Here is a 19,664-nt window from a genome sequence, read left to right on the forward strand (position 1 = left end):
CAGAAATGCCCGGGTGAGGAAACAATATAGGAAAGCAATGCATGTGTGCTTTATTGAAGCTTTCCTGTATTTGCTATCAAAAAAATAAGAATGTGTTATAGTCAAAGTGGCCCCAGAAATATGTAGACATTTAAGCCACACCTTAAAACTTATGACTTTATATGACATTCATTAATTGTTAAGGGTAGCTTAAGTGACGATCCATTGGTTCATTTTTAAATTAAATAGTAACCACAAGAAACCTGTGACCCAGGATGTTGTGTTTCACTGTACCTTTGGACCCACAGAGCCATCTTCACCTGGGATGCCGGGAATACCAGAAGCTCCATCTGGTCCTAGTTCACCCTAAAATCATGAAACAACTAGATCACTATTACATAAAACATATAGTATATGAAATATATGGTCATGGAGATCATATTTAATTTGGTTTGTGAGGACTTTAAAATTGTACAAACTTTTGGTCCTGGTTCTCCTATTCCTCTCTCACCTTGTGGCCCAGATTCTCCTGGAAAGCCTTGATCTCCCTGAGAACAAATTTATACAAATCACAAACACTGATAATCACACAAACCATTAATGGAATCCCAAATGTTTTAAACAGTGTTATTTTAGTATTATTTATATACTATTGTTTTATTTGAATATAATTTTTTATACTTCTATATAGCTTTATTGAATACTCATTTCAGCTTTAGTCATTTTAGTATTTACAGTGACATATTTACAGTAACGTATTTACAACAAATGTACAGTATTTCAGTTAGTTGCCAAAGTGACATTTATAACTTCCTATTTTTAAGTTTGTTTTTATATCTAATATTTATTTAATATTTTAATATTTTGTTTTATTTCATATTTATTTAAATTATTAAAATGATTTGTATTTGTTTTATTTAACAATAAATACACTGATTTGAAAACATATGACGGTGAGTTTTTTTTGAGAGTGAACTATCCCTTTAAAAGTCTATGCAATATTTATGATCATAGAAATCTAAAGATGTCTTGCATTCAATAACAGCGTGCACGCATTGCGTTTTCATGTTTTGTGGGGACTTTCCATAGACATAATAACTTTATACTGTACAAACTGTATATTATATCCCTAAACCTTCGCATCACAGAAAACAATCTGAAAAACTAACTTTCAAAAAACACTATTTTCTATGATTTATAAGCTGTTTTCCTCACGGGGACCAAAAAATTACCCCACACGGACAAGGATTTCCATAGTTTTGTCCCCATAATGTAGGGTTTACCGGAACCACATACACACACAGACAGACACAGACACACAGACACAGACACACAGACACACAGACACACAGACACACACACACACACACACACACACACACACACACACACACACACACACACACACACACACACACACACACACACACACACACACACACACACACACACACACACACACACACACACACACACACACACACACACACACACACAGACACACACACACACACACACACACACACACACACACACAGCACCTTAGGGCCAACCATGCCCACTCCAGTGGGGCCTCTTGGTCCAGTTGGTCCAATGGGTCCCAGGTCTCCCTGCAGCCAGAGATGCCACATCAAAAAGTATTTTCAAATTTAATGCTGTACTATGATTTCCTATAAAACATTGTAAGCATTTGAGTGCAGCCTATGGATAGATAATAACTTTTCTTTACCTTTTCACCCTGGATCCCTACTCCTGGAAATCCCATCAGTCCAGGTAAACCCAGTTCCCCTGTGTTACCCTACAGAAGAGAGAAATAAGTACTTAGAGCAACGCCTTACTGTTGGATCTGATTACACTCCACAACAGCATGTCATTTCATTTTTATTTTTGATAATGTATTCTACCTTATCACCCTTGATGCTAAACCCAGGAGGTCCACGTACACCTTTAGGACCCTCAAATCCCCGGTCACCCTGAAAGCATCATAACATTATTCAGTACATAATTAGATGTCAATCACATGAGCAGTGCACTTTAGCATACTAGCATTTTTACATAGCTAAAAGAGTACTAAGGAAATTATACACTTTAAGTGTGTTAATGTATGTAATGTTTTCAGACATTAATTACATGTTATTTTAAAATTAAATGAACATGAATTATATTATCGGTAGTTTATATTTTTAATAAATGCAATTAGCAGAACTTTAGGCTGCTTTTTTGACCCACTTAAGTATGACTTAAATTCATATTTAAATGTAATTTCATATTTATTTCTATTGTTATTGAAATATGGTGTACGGAATGTACTGACAAGCTAATTAAATATGCTAAAATATTATGGTAAACTAAAATATATTCTTAATTACACACTTATAATGTTTAGTACATACTTTAAATGTAAGTATAAATGAAGTTGCAATTTAGTCTTAACTTTAAACGAAATATCAAATAACAAACTTAACTAAATTATTATCAAATACTTCACATGTGCTTTAATATGTTAGTCAACACTTCAAAATAAGTGTACTTCTTTAAAGCACAAAATTCTAATTTAAAATTAAACTTAAAAATAGTTTTTTACATTATTCACTTTTTAATCCATTTTTAAAAAGTGCACTTAAATGTTTTAAGAAACAGTCATGAAAGTGTATACTCTCTTTAGTACACTTAAATGGCTTGCCAGTTTTTTTTATAAATGTAATTTTAAGATTTAAAGTACACTACAAGTGCACATTAAAAAACAATTAAGCACACTTCTTTTTCACAAGGGGAGGAAGATGGAGGTTTTCATTGTTAACTCTTGCCTTTGGCCCTTGTAAACCTTCTCCTGGAAACCCTTGGTTGCCTTGAACTCCTTGAGGTCCTGATTGGCCCTAACAAACAGATATTAAATATTAGTACATCATACTATACATACCCAGTGGATAAGATGCCCGATAGTTGCCCGTTACATATCTCCCTCTAGTGGTGTTACTGCCGAATCACTTCACTTACAGGCATTCCTGGCTCCCCTATACCAACAGGCCCGGTGGGCCCAGGTCTGCCTTGGCCACCTTTCTCCCCCTTACAAAACACAAAGAGTTTACATGGATATGATTCCATTATTAGTATAATAAAAACTGCATACTGATACACTACTGTTCAAAAATGTGAGTTCCGTACGCTTCTTTAATGTTAAAGTCTCTAAAGCTCACCATAGCTGTACAGTAAAAACAGTAATATTGTAAATATTATTAAAATATAAAATAACTATATATAATTTTCAGCATCAGTCTTCAGCATCACATGATCCTTCAGAAATCATTTTAATATGCTGGTTTAAAACTCAAGAAACATTTCTTATTATTATCAAGACATCAGTTGTGCTGCTTAAATTTTTTTTTGTGGAAGCCATGATACATTTTTTTTAGGATTATTTGACAAATAGAAAGTTCAAAGAATATAATTTATTTGAAATTTTATATTTTTGTGACCACGTAAAACTATTTGCTGTCACATTTGATAAAATGAATGCATCCTTGCTGGAAAAAAAAAAAGTACTGAAACAAAACTTATGAATGGAAGTGTATATAAAAGAAAACATTTCTGTGGTGTGACTATTGTCTTGTTATCTCAATTATTCATAAAATACATAAACTGCATGCATGACAATTATAAATAAAAATGTAGCATGTCACTGCAGAACACTGCTTGAAATGTTGTGAAACAACTGTTGTCTAGCCAGATATTAAAATAGGTTTGGCATTATCTTGAAATCAAAACTAATGAACTAATCTGAAGCCATTACCTTTGCACCAGGAAACCCGACCCCTGGGTCCCCTGGAGGTCCGGTGGGTCCGCTAGGGCCTCGCTCACCCTGGGAAAGATGGCACTGTCATTCCATTTTCATGTTATCATTCATAATATCACATCATAATGGTGGGATGCAATATTCTTACTTTAGGTCCGATAGGGCCCTCAGGACCCGAGTCACCAGGGTTGCCGCTCAGTCCCTGAAACAGGTAGACATTCATTTATTAGTCTATTATTATATATTTTACTTCACACAATCACATCTATGATCTATGAGCTATAGTTGTACTAAAAGAGTGTGTCTATTTAAATATGGAAGGACGTTTACAGTGTACTGGACCTCTACCAAAGCTATGCCATCAATTATAATGTGTTTTAACTGGACACATGACAGCCAGACACACCAGAGAATAGACTGTGTGGGAAAATGAAGCTCTCTAAATCTGAATCGGGTCAAAAAACGGAGGCTACTGTCATCAAACCAAAACCACAAGGACAGAGATTGAAGTAGGAGGGCAGGAGATAGTAACCCCTGTCCCCATGCTAATCCAGAAGAACAAAGAAAGCCGTCAGGGAGGAACAATGGCATGTAGGCCTGGATTCACTGCTTTAGCTATGTTACATTAGTGTAAGAACAGCACTTAATCCCTCAATCACATTCCATAAGTGCAGGGAGAGGAGAGGCTATCTGGCTGTGTGAGCGGGATCATTTCCTCACTGAACTTGGGAGGTATGTTACTCTTCATTCATTACTGTAATTAAATACAATAATTAATAATTAATAATTTAATTTAATAATTTAATTGAATAATAATAATAATTAAATTCAATAAAAACAGCATATTTGAATCAAAGAAAAATGTGGTAATATTTGTGCTGTTTATTTATGCATTAATGCTGTATTTATTTTTTTAAATATTTGATAAAGTAGCAAATGGTACCTTTTTTGCATTAGGCACAGTAGAATTACGTTTTATGAAAATGTAAAATGCAACACATTTTAATAATAAATCAGGGTAAATCCATGCATACATGGACACACACACACACGTACACACGCACACACGCACACGCACACACGTAAGATTTTCTAACAGTTCTAAAAGAAGTCTCTTAGGCTCACCAAGGCTGAGTTTATTTAATCAAAACTACAGTAAAAACAGGAATAGTGTGAAAAAATATTACAATTTAATTTTCTATTTGAATATATTTTCAAATGTAATTTATTCCTGTGATGTCAAAGCTGATTGATTTTCAGCATCATTACTCCAATCTTCACATGATCATTTAGAAAACATTCTAATATTCTGATTTACAAGAAACATGTATTATTATTATTATTATTATTATCAATGTTGAAAACAGTTGTGTACAAATTTTTCTGGATTCTTTGATTAATAGTAAGTTTAAAATAACAGCATTTATCTGAAATAGAAAGCTTTTTGTAACATTATACAGTACCATTCAAAAGTTTGGGGTTAGTTAGAATTATTTTATTTTTTTAAAAGAAATTAATACTTTTATTCAGCAAGGATGCATTTAAATTGATTTTTAAAAAAAGTACAAACAATGATTATTTTACAAATATTTCTATTTCAGATAAATGCTGTTCTTTTGAACTTTTAATTTATCAAAGAATCCTGAAAGAGGATTGTACACAACTGTTTTCAACATTGATAATACTAATAATAAATGTTTCTTCAGCATACTAGAATGATTTCTGAAGGATCATGTGACACTGAAGATTGGATTAATGATGCTGAACTTTTGCCATCACAGGAATACATTTTATAAGGTGTTCAAATAGAAAACAGTAATACAGTTGAACAGTAATAATATTTCAGATTTGACTGCATTTTTTATTTAAAAAATGCAATAAATGACTTATTTAAAAAAAAAAAAAAGTTAAATCTTACAAATTCCAACATTTTTAACACTATAAAAAAAGAGGATAAAAAAGGCAACCTGATCTCCTCTTTGTCCACGTGGTCCAGGAGGTCCGTCCTGGCCCTGTGGGGATGAATGACAGGATCATCATGACTGATTGTGGGGCGCAGACCACAGATCAAGAGAATCATTTACTAAAACGTACTTGATCTCCTTTCACCCCTGGAGTGCCACATTCTCCTTTACCCCCCTATACGGAGAGAGAGTGAAAGTTAATTTCATTGTCCTGTGTCTAATATCATCTATAACGCTTCATCCTCAGGCTGTCTTCTGTGACGTAGTCTCCTGATGTTTTGAAAGCATCAGTCAGGATTAAACAGCTTTAATCATTTCCTGACAAGCAGAATAGCTTCATGTTGTACAGTAAAATTCACTGTCATTAAGTCAAATATACTAGCCTTTTCTCCTCTTGGTCCTGGTCTTCCCTGTAACAAAAGAAGAGACTTGATCGCTCTTAGAAACCAACCAATGAACATGCAAAAAAAAAATAATAATAATATAATAATACAAATATATACATAATAATATATGAGGATATAGTACCCTTATACCCTCTAATCCTGGACGTCCATTTAAACCTCCTTCTCCCTATGAATAAAAAGAGAAAACCTTAAAATCAGATTTGGGAACAATTCTTTACATGTTCTGAAGAAAATACAAGTGTTTTTTGCCTGTGCACAACTCGCTTCTACAATTCTAGGGTGTAGTGGGTGGTCGCCAGGGTGTTGCTATGTTCTGGCTGGTTGCTAGGCGGTAGTTTACTAGCTCAGACCATACTTGATTCTGGTCTGTACATACTGTACGTGTCAGCTCTATCTTTTAATGTAATACATTTATATATAAAATCATTTTCCAATCAAAAATCACAACTCTGATCATCTTAGCAAACAAAAAATAAAATGAGACTTACTCTAAATCCTTTAGGACCAGGAGGCCCATCAACTCCTGGATCGCCTGGTTTACCCTAAAATTTACAAGAAGTTATAGAATGAGCAGGAAAAATAACTTCAAATCATACATTTTAAATAACATGGTTGGATAAAATTTCCTTTGTGTAATTGAACAATATTTCTGTCATGACAACTCTCGGGAGAGTGGTGTGGTAATAGAGATTGGCATGGTAATGGATATGGCAAGGCTACTGTATTTGGTCTTGGCGGAATAGATCTGCTACGCTGCTTCTGCAGAGCAAGTACCGAGACTGGCTACTACCAATCCGTTCACAGACATTGCTGTGAGCATGTAAGACATGCTGCTGCTGCTGCACATGTAACACATGAATTAACCCCCGTAGAAAATATACACAGGTGGAAGTGTGTCAAGTGTTGGTGCAAAACTTTTTGTTTGTTTATCTCTGCATAATCCCATGGGCGCTGTCGTTCAAAATTTCTCAGATCAGATGTATCTAGATTTGGAAATCAAAAGGTAGAAGAGTCGATGTCGGGTCACTTAAAGTGTTTTATTCGAAGAGAAAGTAATCAACAAACAATCATCCCCTTTCATTTTCGATTTCCTTTAAACAATAAGACCTTTACTGTGGCACTTAAGGGACACGGTGATGGGAAAAAAAATGTACAATGGGTGAAAAATTATATATTTTAATGCATTTGAGTTTTGCACTCTTCCAATAAACTTTGTGTTAATTCGCAAAGAACTCAAGTTTTGAGAGTGAAGTGAATGCAAAGTGTCTTGGGGAAAAGCAAAACATTTTTCTTAACACAATCTTATTAAAAAGTTTTAAACAACACAAACTGACAATTTTCTCCAGATCAAAACCAAGATTGATTATGTGATCGAATCCAATTTCAGAATCCTTTTTTCTTTTGAACGACCCATTTTCAAGGTTTGATCCAATCCAATAGCCGAAATCTGATTAGATTACCTTTGGACAACTGGTCCCTGGTCTTGATCCTAACCCCCCCCTGTGAAGCGTACACATATTTGAAAGCACAGAGGGGTCCTCTTGAATGCTCCAGCACCTGCTACACTTGCAGTGTGGGAAACACTTCCTACGCTTTCATGTACCGCCACTCTGATCGCCCTGAATCCACCTGCTCTGCTCTGGCTGTAAACCAGGGCTTTCAGACTCAGAGCGATGGAGTTAACCGCTTCACATTGTTAGATCAAACACAGCTCAGAGAGAGGATTACTGCTGTTTAACAATTCTTCCTCAAACAATTCTAACTTTGTTTGTTCATGTGCACAGATCAAGCCAGGATCTACTGTAGTGTTTGAAACCGTCTTCCACATCATAGGTCTGATGTCTCCATTCAGAGTATTCAGAGACTGATTAGACAAAAAAAAAAATATATATTTTAGTAGTATGGAGAGGCTGTTGTAATTGATGTTAATATTATTAACTAGTTTTTTTCTTCCTGCTTTCACTTGAATTTTAGTTACTTTTTTAGTCATTTTGTTATGTTTTTGTTCTTTTTTTAAAGTATGTCTATACAGTTTTTATACATTTTTAGTTTTTTGTACTTCAAGAAAAACGAAATGGAAATGAGAAATTCTGTAGTTGCAACTAGCTGAAATAAAATAGTTTTGATATTTTATTTGATTTCAGTTTATTTCAGTATTTATTTCGGTTTTACTTTATTTTGATGGTCACTTTAAGACATTCGTGTGACTACAAGTAACGCTGCACCTACTGTACATGTCTAATAACTCTCATTAGATTATTTGTAGACTGGTCGGGTTAGGGTTAGAATAAGTTGACATGTAGTTGCAAAGTTTCTTATAGTTAGTAGAATATCTGTTGGAGAGGACCATCACAATAAAGTGTTAGCAGATATTAAGCATACAGTCTAATAATACTCTAATGAGAGTTAGTTGACATGTAGTTGCAAAGTTACTTAGTTGACAGAATTTTCAAAAGAGACCATCAAAATAAAGTGTAACCTTTATTTCAAGAACAAACATTTTTTATGGTTTTGTCTGTACTGTTTAAGAGCCAATGACAGATTAATCATGTTGATACTTTTGTGATTATGAACATCTACAATGATATCCTATTTTATCAATCTGCAGAGAAAGCTGGATATGATGAGAATTGACTGGGCTATCAAACTGATTTAGATATGAACTCACTGGTTTTCCAGGAGGACCTCTCTCGCCTTTCTCACACAGACAGGATTTGGGCTGAGGACACTGTAACAGAGAAATAAGCCATTAGAGATCAATTATACAGTCAGCATGCCATATTATGTGGAATTGCCATTTACTACTTTTTATTTTTGTCATGTGTATGATTGTCGTGATCCAAACACTGACACAGAAATAACAAAGTCTTTAATGAACACGAAATATAGGCTACACGACTAAGGGTATAACCAAACAGGGAATATAACAAGGCTGGGGATACGTAACTATAGAAACAAACAAGGATTTAATCAGAAGCCTAGGAAATTGAAACTAAACACAGCAGGGAAACAGAAACCAAGTGAAACAAAACAGAATATCAAAATAAGAGTCCATAGAACCAAACATAACCATAACTATTTAATTTTATTTTAAATAGGGCATTTTATGTCCTTTTACAAGGTCCTGGTTTTGTTTTTGGGGTCTCGAATAGGATTTCATGGTATAATGTTCAAAAAAGAAGGGGCTTCATAGAGCAGAATGTAAAATACGTGAAAACATTATTTTCCGAAACATATTCTTCGAACATTTTTTCGGAATTGCCCTATTTTACGCCTTTGGCAGGAATTATTTAAAATGAGGAAAATTGTGTAAATAAAACAAAAGTGTACATTCTAGAAAGAAAAAACTCCCTTTGAAGTGGACTTTGTGCTTTGTAATTTTGCAGACATTTATAAATACTTTCATTTATCCACAACATTTATGTAATAAGTAAGATAATGTACAGTTAGCTGGTCAGATATAGTACAGTTATAGCTGCTCATATTCATTTTGAAAAACAGAGAAACTGTTGAAAAACTTTGAGTATTTAATTATTTTTATGAGATAACTGTACTTACAACTGTGTTTGCAAGTTCACTCTGTAAAAGAGAAAAGAGAGCATTAAAGACTGATACACAAAAACATTGACAGATACATACATATCTTGATGGACTTGAGTTATTGGTTATATATGAAATTTTGTTTCAAAATGAGTGGTTAGGACCAATAATGGTTTCTACTAATGTCTGAGAACATTATAGAAGACCAAAATACGCTGAATGAATGTTCTATCAATGTTACTGGAAGAACGTTTGTTAATAACTTTGAAAGAACCTTGCCAGAATGTTGTCAGTCAAAGTTCTGAGAATATTTCCTGTTAGCTGGGAGGAAATGCATAACCATCTCTTATGCCTTCGAAGTGAAAACATATCCTACTCCAAACACTCACCAGTTCCCTGAAGAGATTTTCATCTAGCTGTGGGTCAGTGAGGCTGAAGAGGTGCTGCTGAGGCGGCGCGCTGGCGATGGACCTCAGTCTACCGTTGTCTTGCTCGTCTCGTGTGGATCCCGACAGCCCAATGACAAACATACGGATGTTGTTGCTCTTTGCATCTCCAGCTGCAGTCACAGCACTGGGGCTGCGCGGGTGGTCAATCCCATTCGTCAACAGAAGTATTGCTCTTAAGCTGCTGGCCGCTGTCTCTCGGACGAAGAGCTGAGTGGCGTTTGAGATGGCATAAGCTGAGAAGGTGCCTTGGCCGATGTAGGTCATAGCATCTACTCGGCTTTGGAGCACATCAATGTCCTGCCAGTCCCGGAAGTTGTGCTCCACTGAGACGTTGCTGCTGTACTGCAGGACGGCGATTCTCACCCGCATATGCCAGCCGGGCACCTGCATCTGCATCAGCCTGGTGCTGAAGCGCAACACCAAATCCCTCTGCCTCTCAAACAGAAGCATTGTAGCTTTCTCTGAACTGTCCACCAAAAAAGCCAACTCCACTGGACAGAACAGAGCTGCAAAAAAAAATTAAACAACAGGGTTTTTTTTGTGTGCAATTGCTAGGACATATTTCTCAATATCTAGGTCTTTCTCAAAATTACACTTTCAAAATGAATCACACAGTTCTCCTAACCAACTTTTAGTTTTGTAAAGCAGTTAGTTTTACATCCAAAATGCACCAAAACTTCCAAAACACTTCATACATGTCTTAAATCAACTCATAGCAAGTAGTTTTCACGCAACAAACACACTTTGTCAAAAAAAAAAAAAAAACACAATGACCTTAAAAACACAGTAGTTTTTTTCTGAGATGCTTTGGTGCATTTCTCAGATCACACCTGTTCAACCCCCACATCATCTAGTCACTTTTGCAAATCATAAAAGCAATTTTTCATTCTTTTGATCAAGTTGTAAATGCTTTAGTACATTCATGCAATTGATCATGTACTGCTGTTTTCATTATCAATTGCTCATGTTGATCAGAATATACTATTCTGGCTCTCTGTTGCATAGTTTTACCCCCAAAACCTCTAGGCATTAGTTCACTGCATAAATCATAAAAAGCCAATTGGTTGAACTTGTCATAATCTGTCAAGCATATTTTCTATTTTCTACATTTCTATTACACTTCTCTGTAAACGTGTCCTGTATTGATAAATTGTGCAGGTAAATCTTAAATCTCACTATAAATGGGGAATGTAAAGCATTAAATCAACCAATGATCAACAGCTCAGAGGTGCATGAACCTTCCATTGGCAAGAATATTATAAAGCACAACAGTGTTACAATTTCTGACAATGAAAATAATAAACCAACAACAACAAAAAGGAAACGAACAGAGTCAACAGCCAGGAAGAACATGAGTAAGGATGCATGGTGAAAGGGTTTGGAGACGATAATTTGTTGTCAGATCAACTGAAAATAGTAACTGCATACTGTCACTGTACCACATACAGTAATGCATTTGTACTGTTGAAAGTAATATTTGTCATACAAAAAAGTGCAACCTTCTGTCACAGCTGGTTGCAGAAATGAAGAGAAGTTGAGGCAGGATCTAAAGAGGAGACTTGGAGCTGGGTCTAACTAGCTGCGACGAAGGAGATTTGGAGCTGGGCAGAACCAGTGGTGACAAAAAAGACTTGGAGCTGGGCAGGACCAGCAGTGACAAAGGAGACTGGAAACTGGATAGGATTAGGGGACACAGACATCATCCAGATCACCATACCATTTAGGAAGGTCTGGGCTCAGATCACCCTCAGTGGCAGAAGTATGGGCAGGGCTCAAGTACATGCCCTCGAACTCCACTAAAACACCTTCTGTGATGGATTTTGGTGCCTTCTCTCGCCCCTGGTCAGACTTTAGGCCAGGCTCCAGCGCCGGGATGGAAGTGGCACCAGGCTCTGGCTCAGGGTCAGTGTTAGGCTTGACAAGGGGGTGAATGGGATCTGGAGCGTTTACTACTCCCTCCTCAACCACTGTCCAGGAGGAACCAGAGTGGAATAACACCCACTCAATGTATTCACAAAAACGCCCCCAAAGACCATCTACATTTTATTGACAGCATGGCTAAGCATTTTGACGTTTGTGAACAATGACACAAGGACTTGTCATTCTGATGGCACTGATACATTCATTGGCATAATACTTACTTTTGAGAGATGAACTGCAGTACTGTAGAGCTGTTTGTACAAATTATTTCGAGAAATGTACTGACTGGTTTGCAAATGATGGTTTGCATGATTTGAGATATGCACCAAACCGACTGAGATAAACTGTAAAAACAGGTAGCCTTGTGCAATGTTTTTCAAAACAAGAATAACAGCTCTCTGCTGTTTAAAATTCACTCCAGTCTATGTTACATGGTCCATGTTTACATTACAGTACAAATTATTCCTATCCCCTTTTGTATATGGTAATAACTGTGTTCAACTACATCTAATTATTTTGATAGTATTTTCATTTTATTCTTTTATTCAGTTTTGTATTGTGCTAGGTTTTCATCATACCTTTAACAGTTTTGAAAAAATATGTAAATGTGCAAATTGGCCTGTAGGTACATTTTGGCGGTGGTGTCTCTGAGTAAGAAAGTGAGAAAAGAATGAATGTGATTTGAAAGATGTAGTCATTGAATGCCTTTTGTGCCAAAGCAACGGAAAATGATCCAGTTTAGCCCACATAGACTTCTGTTGTGCTCACGGTGTGAAGAGTTTTGAAAAAAGTAACCAAAGTATTGAGAAATTGGTTCAAGTAATTGTAAAAAAAACAAACAAACAAAAAAACTGAAAAACATTAGAGAGGTTTGGGTAGACAGACAGACAGGCAGACAGATCACTTACTTTTGACTTCATTTTGGATGACAGTGTTGTCAGGCTTCTGTCTGTTCTTTCTTCTGTTCTTGCTACTAGCACTACAGGACAGTATCAGCAGCAGGAGACACAACATCACAACACACTGCATCCTTCCTGCTTATTCACGCCGTCACACTACAAATGAATCATATTATACATTTCATATTCAGTTTTGAAAACATGCCTATAAAATAATGCATTCATTTTTGACATCCTAAGTACATCCTAACAGATCCTTAAAAACAGCATTGCAGAAACATTGTAAAAACATTATGTTAATACAATTGTGTTTGGCAACCAACTGTGGGAGAGCAGTATATCCATTAAGTAATAAATGAAAAATAAAACTTTCATAAAAACAGTTACCCGGTTCAGGCTGTGCATTACAGTATTTATTTATTTTTTACCACAGTAAAGTTTTTTTTAGGCAATGAGCAATCTTTATCTGTGGTAAAAATCCCTGTAATGAATAGCACTAATTAGATTTTTGCTTTAATAATCAATGTTTCTTTATTCCTGCATGTTTTCAAGCCATCTCCACTCCAATTTAAGCAGTTTACTGCAGTGTAATTATATTTTAAGTCAAACAATTAAACTGATCATTACAACACTTTTACACCTGGCCCAACGTTCTGCGTCTGAATCTTGACAAGAAATTATGAGGGTCAGGAAGAGCAATATCCTATGAACTACCCTATGGCAGTCATGCACGTGGCCTGTCCATTTTAGCCCTGAAGGTGCTACAAAATCACTTCACTGCGGTACAGTGTGACACAAGCTGCTGAGTGTTTACTGAGAAAACTTTCAATTTTATTTGATTTGATGACGATGTTCTTTTTTTCACAAGTAAATGCACGTTTTATCCCTTTTTTAGGTGATTTTTTTTTTAAATCCCTTCTGTGCTGCTACAAATAATACATATAATATTAAAAATAATATAACATTTAACACGTACATTATTTTACTCTGTATCATGAAGATCTGTACTTCTTCATATCAATTGCCGTAACACATAAAAGGAAATATGTAGACTCTCTACTTTCTTGTGTCCAACAAAATAACAAATATAGTATGAAAATGTACAGTAGGAATCAATTACGGTGGTTCCTTACCTAAATATTTACTGTTTCCTTAATAATCCAGTTAATCATTCATGTCCAGTTACATCCTCATCGTGTGTGATCTCCGTATGAAAGAGCTAGAGGCAGAACAGGCAAAGTTGCATATATTCTGTGGATAATGCAGTAATACCCTCTCTGTACTCACTCTGTGCTCAGTGTGCCAGTATCCTAACAGTAACTGGCTCACTGCTCTGGGACTCATAGAGTTAAACCCCCTTTTGTCAGTGGATTGGGAGGGCGATTATTCTGCAGGCTTGATTCCTGGATTTTTTATGCATGTCTTTATTAGCCATTAGCTCACAGACGTAGTGTAAAAAGTCACTGGAAAAATAAACACTGTCTTTAGATAAATTATATTATAGTAATATGACAATTGCTTGCGCTCTAACTTTAATACAACTAGATCATGGGCAGATGGCAGAGGAAAATCCTTTGAGAACTATGCAGGTCTAAACTGGATTTCTATCAGTATCCTCAAGCTAAAAAAATGTCTCTTTTAGGAACTGAAACCCTGTCTCACCACAAAAAACATACACTTTTAATGTAATTTATTTCATTTAATCTGTATTCATATACACACACAAGGACGTCACCGATTTCTACGATTTTTTAAAAAAAAGATTTGTATTATTTCTAAAGGAATTTTTAGGTTGGGTTTTACAAATAGAAGGCATGATGTATAAACTGCTAGTGAAAGGTTTCAAATTGTATATTATTTCAATACAAGAAATAGTGGAGAAAAAACTTTGTCCAGCAAATATCTATCATATCAGTAAATATTGACTTGTGCTGAAATGCTTGAAATTTATTTAGTAGATAAAATTGTTTTAGCCTACATATACTAATATATATATATACTGTATATGCATTTTTTTCAATGGATGGGTTGGACCAGTGAGTGCAGGAAAAACTATTACAGCTTCCCAGAATGCACCTCATTAAGCAGGTCCAGAATGAACAGGATTGGAATAGGCTGTCGACTTTGAAGAACATCAAATATAAAATCATTTGGGAATTGTTTGGTCACTACACCATTCCATTACTAGTTTGTATATTGCATGTATATTCTCCAATGTAGAAATAATCATGTAAAAAAAAAAAAAAGTAAGTGTGTTGAAACTTTTGATCACATCTACTTGTTTTCCTGAATGTTTCCTTGAACTACATACCGGTAGTTCAGACAAGGGTCGCATCACATACCCTATTTCCCAACCTTGTCTTTCTTTGAAAAATGTTGAAACGATCAAACCCTCTTGATGTGAATGAAATACCTCTCCACTTGACAAGCTACTAAAAATGTGACAGGACAACGAGGCACTCAAAATAACTTGCAGGAAGTCGTCGTCGGAGAACATCAGTGGAGAACCACAGCAAATACAGCAACAGCCGTCAATAAGTTATTACTGATACTAATGGTAGGATTTAATTTGTCTGCCTCTGAAAGTCAAATATGCTTCATCTAATGTAAAAATCATAAATCTGTTTAGAAATGCTTGCTGAGCTGTTGTACAGTAATTACAAGTAAGCCATGCCACAGATGTAAAAGCTCAGATCACAGAGTACACATATTATGACAAGGTGATGTCATCATGAGCCATATTTTTCAACAGCACTTAATATGTCACTTGCAGCAACAAGTCATAAGAGAAAAGTTGACACTTTATGCAAGAGATATGAAGCATGTCTGCTATATTTACATCCTCAATATTTTAAAGTGGCTGTTCTACATTAAATTTTTGAGTCAAAGGTGAAAAGTTTGACTCTGAAACAATGTATTTTTACATCTGATATCCCTACAGTATATCCCCTTTCTTCTGACCTGAGACCTTACAAATTAAATTATAGTCCATTACACGATGAACATTGTAGTTTACTTTTAGATTACGTTTGAGATAACTTGTTTATCACAGTGATTTGAATATGATAATCTTGTACCAAATTGATTTAAAAAAAAATTACTCTTTTGTTATCAACAACATGAAGTGCATAAAACATATTATGCCAGGATTTCCCGAAGTAGGCTTCAGGAAGAAACTAGGTGATCCACATTACATATTGTCAGTTGCTATCCAGAACTGACAGCCATTTACAGATTTCCACCAAATATTATGTGATATGCCAATTTTTGCGGTTTCTATCGACAGTATGAAAAATTGTTTCTGGTGGAGTTTGTCAAGTTGATTTCCTCTCTGCAGCTCCACTTTAAATCCCACTTTTCTTTTTTAATGATTTTAGTACTTTTATGAAGTCACCAAATTGAAGTAAATTCCAAATCTGCTGCCCGGGGCGCATCAAAGGGAGTCATGACAAGGAAAAACTGATGTTTTAATCATTCTGTGCCTTTAAGCATTTGCAGAACCAACTGCAGAATGAGCTTTGACTTAACTTGTGAACTTTAGGTGTTCAGTATGGCCAAAATATGTATAATATGTGCTTCTGTTCTTACCCTTTCGTTGGATAAATTGCTAGAATAGATATAGTAGATATAAACGAATAGATGCAAATTTAAAGTGCTGCAGAGATTTGCTGTTGCATGGCACTAAAAGACAGTTTAACGGCCCTGGGAACTTACATGCATGACCACAGGGTACGAACGTTTTCTTGAACCACTTGTGCTTGGGTGATTTGTTAAACATGTCAGAAGATGATATGGAGAAACCTTCCTGAGGCAGTGAGCACATCCGTGGAGCAGATACTGTAGATCTGATGCTGCGGGAAATCTCTTAGTGCAAACCCTAAACGCAGATGAATCAGAAAAGGCTGTTTTAGTAGAAAAATACAGTATAAAGTTGTATCATCTTAAACTGTTACCAAAATTGATTAGTTAGAATGGAAACGCCACTTTTAAGATTGACCGTATTTTCGTTTTAGGTCAAATGCCTTTTGAATGGGAGTGCATGGGGCACTTCTATGATAGCATCAAAATCGCTATTTTTAAAACACTAATAAGCCTCGACACAACATAAAACTGTGCTCGAAGTATCACCAGGGGCTCTACATGAACTCGAGCATTGACAACATTTTTTGTGTACACAAAGTTTACTAAAAAAGAAAGGTTTTGAACAACTCACTGTAGCTGTTGTTCTTCCCGGCCGCCGGCATTTTGTCAGTCAAAAATAGTCGATCTGTATCATTGAATCATTTCATTATTATATAAGGATCCTTTTTCAAATACAAGGTCAATATTGATTTTCACTAACAACAAAACAACAAATGAACCGTGAATTTATATGGAGCTAAGCTTTAGGAGCTTTCCATCTTCACTCTCCTCCCTATTACGTTGCATTCAGAGATCGACTACTTTTGACTGACAAAATTCCAGCCACCGGAAACACTAACTGATAAGTGAGTTGTACAAAACCTTTCTTTTTAGTAAACTTTGTGTACAAAAACAATGAATTCAATGCTCAAGTTCATGTGTAGAGGCTCTGGTGATACTTCGAGCACAGTTTTATGTTGTGTTGAGCCTTCTTAGTGTTTTAAAAACAGCGATGCATTTTGATGCTATCATAGAAGTGCCCCCATGCACTCCCATTCAAAAGGCATTTTGACCTAAACCAAAAATACGGTCAATCTTAAAATTCTAATTATGCTTTTACACGAAAGTTTAACTCGGGTATTCAAAAAAAGAGCCTAGGTTCAATTTTGGCAACAGTTACCCTTTAGTTGAGAGGAAAGGTCAAGGTGATGTCAACTTAATGGCATGGCAGTGGGTTACTTCTTGTCGTCATGAACTTCTAGGGGTTTGCCAACAATCTAATGGCAAATGCCATTTGTAACTATTTTGGCAAATTGGTGGCTAATATCTATGAATTTGTATCAACCATAGCCAACATTTTAGAATTGGTTTACACCCCAGTCACGGGTAGGCCTATGTTTAGCGTGGACCTTCACGCTCTTTGTTTGAATGATTCACATTTGAGGAATTTATACAAAATCGGCACCTCGTAAAATAGTTCCTTTTTTACTTGGGTGTGTTGTGTTCACATTTTGTAGGTCGGTTCGTTTGCTCCGGACAAAAATAAATAAAAATAGCCCTGTTCCAATAAGCGTTCACAATGGCACAAATGGAACCTAAAGACACGTTGACAACCTGATTAGTCAGCTTTTGACGGAACTTACCGAACATCCAAAACAATGCTGTGTGCTGGGCTAAATGCGCTCGTTGTATGTGGGTAACCTGCATACGGTGGTATTTTGACCAGCTGAGAACTCGTGAAGAGATTATAAAATGTGTCGGAATCCCTCCGTCACACACACACAAGTGAGGATCTGCTGCGAGGAGACGCGGTTCTAATTTGAACGGAACTGTGATGGACATCGCGATTATGTTTGACATTTTGTCATTTTTAGGGTTGCACCTTGTCCCATTTTGGTTAATGTACATGACTTTGGTCCGTGTTGCGTTCTTGAACCGCACCAGAGTTCGCTTGGAAGCTGATCTGCCAAGTGTCGTGCGACAGTGACACACCCCTAGAGATCAGGTTGGTTTGCACATTTGGTCGGGGCATTTGTTATAGGCTACTGAAATAATACTTTTTTTTTAAATTATGACTGAATGTTTAATCTTTAGAAACAGAATAATGATTTGATCATAGCACTTGGGTGACCACATGGTTCCACTTCAGCTAATAAATTGATTTTTCTAAAAAGGCTATAGGCTGTCTATTATAATAATATTTAATGTATTTATTTATATATTCTTAAAGTAGCCTAGCTGTTCTCCTAGCAGTCAGAGGTGAAAAGCTTGACTCTATATTTTACATCTGATAAAATCGGCATTCCATTTCTGACCTAGAAGCTAAACCCATTTAGAAAGTTAATTATCACCGAGTAGATACTTACAAATTGTAGTCCATTGATACTAATTACTTGAAGACAATAAAGTTAGCAATAATATAGTACATTACACATTTTAGGGAATATAATCAGACTATTTTGAATTACTTTTACATTCATTTTTGACCTAACTCGTTGATCATTTATTTGATTAGGATCATTTATTTCACTTTTACACGCCAGGCTTTCGATACACGCTTGTATAAAAAAAAAATATATATATATATATATATAATTATACGTACAGGTAAATGTTTCTTAAAGCTGGTATAGATGTGTTGTAGTAAATGAGAAGAGGATGTTACTAATTTCAAAATACAAATAAAATCTAATTTGTCTTTTGGTTCCTGCTGTTTTATTTACATTTTCAATATTTTAAAAAGAGAGTGTTGTAGTCTTTTCCAATAATAAAATGTGAATTTTTATGTACATAACTTTTTTCCACACTCCCGTGCAAGTGGTACAAACAGCACTTTGTCAGAACTTGCAACAATATGGCAGCTGCTTGACCTCGGGCAACTCCTCACCACACCATTGAGCACTACAGAGGCAGGCCACCTATTGCTCATTGTATTAAATACTACATGCAGAATGCATCTATTAACCTAATGCCTTTTATCCTGATGAAGGTTTGTCCTGTCAAAAATAGGGGAGTTACTCAACATGACAGCTATATTGAAGTGATTGCTCAAGGTATTTGGCTCATTCGCCCCCTCCTGACACGTTGTCATT

At 35.7% G+C, this 19,664-nt stretch overlaps 1 protein-coding gene across 3 annotated transcripts in view; it reads right to left on the reverse strand.

Annotated features, from left to right (window-relative positions):
- The window catches only part of col28a1a (collagen, type XXVIII, alpha 1a), a 26,636-nt gene extending 8,111 nt beyond the window's left edge, over window positions 1-18,525 (reverse strand). The window contains exons 1-21 of one of the 3 annotated variants that reach the window (XM_079591796.1): window positions 18,216-18,525; window positions 16,666-16,828; window positions 14,085-14,170; window positions 12,961-13,107; window positions 10,073-10,638; window positions 9,702-9,722; window positions 8,812-8,871; window positions 6,632-6,685; window positions 6,265-6,309; window positions 6,120-6,146; window positions 5,867-5,911; window positions 5,740-5,784; window positions 3,921-3,974; window positions 3,770-3,838; window positions 2,977-3,045; window positions 2,787-2,855; window positions 1,884-1,952; window positions 1,709-1,777; window positions 1,521-1,589; window positions 459-527; window positions 274-345 (exon numbers count right to left, since the gene is read on the reverse strand). In XM_079591796.1, the coding sequence (XP_079447922.1) occupies window positions 274-345; window positions 459-527; window positions 1,521-1,589; window positions 1,709-1,777; window positions 1,884-1,952; window positions 2,787-2,855; window positions 2,977-3,045; window positions 3,770-3,838; window positions 3,921-3,974; window positions 5,740-5,784; window positions 5,867-5,911; window positions 6,120-6,146; window positions 6,265-6,309; window positions 6,632-6,685; window positions 8,812-8,871; window positions 9,702-9,722; window positions 10,073-10,638; window positions 12,961-13,081 (1,593 nt within the window). In that variant the 5' untranslated portion in view covers window positions 13,082-13,107; window positions 14,085-14,170; window positions 16,666-16,828; window positions 18,216-18,525. Of the gene's footprint in view, window positions 1-273; window positions 346-458; window positions 528-1,520; window positions 1,590-1,708; window positions 1,778-1,883; window positions 1,953-2,786; window positions 2,856-2,976; window positions 3,046-3,769; window positions 3,839-3,920; window positions 3,975-5,739; window positions 5,785-5,866; window positions 5,912-6,119; window positions 6,147-6,264; window positions 6,310-6,631; window positions 6,686-8,811; window positions 8,872-9,701; window positions 9,723-10,072; window positions 10,639-12,960; window positions 13,108-14,084; window positions 14,171-14,238; window positions 14,295-16,665; window positions 16,829-18,215 lie in introns of those variants that run through there. The other 2 variants (XM_079591797.1, XM_079591798.1) reach the window with 2 other exon arrangements.
- Between the last annotated feature and the right edge of the window lie 1,139 nt (window positions 18,526-19,664).

Source organism: Phoxinus phoxinus (genome assembly GCF_949152265.1).
Source record: "Phoxinus phoxinus genome assembly, chromosome: 19".
Taxonomy (NCBI): domain Eukaryota; kingdom Metazoa; phylum Chordata; class Actinopteri; order Cypriniformes; family Leuciscidae; genus Phoxinus; species Phoxinus phoxinus.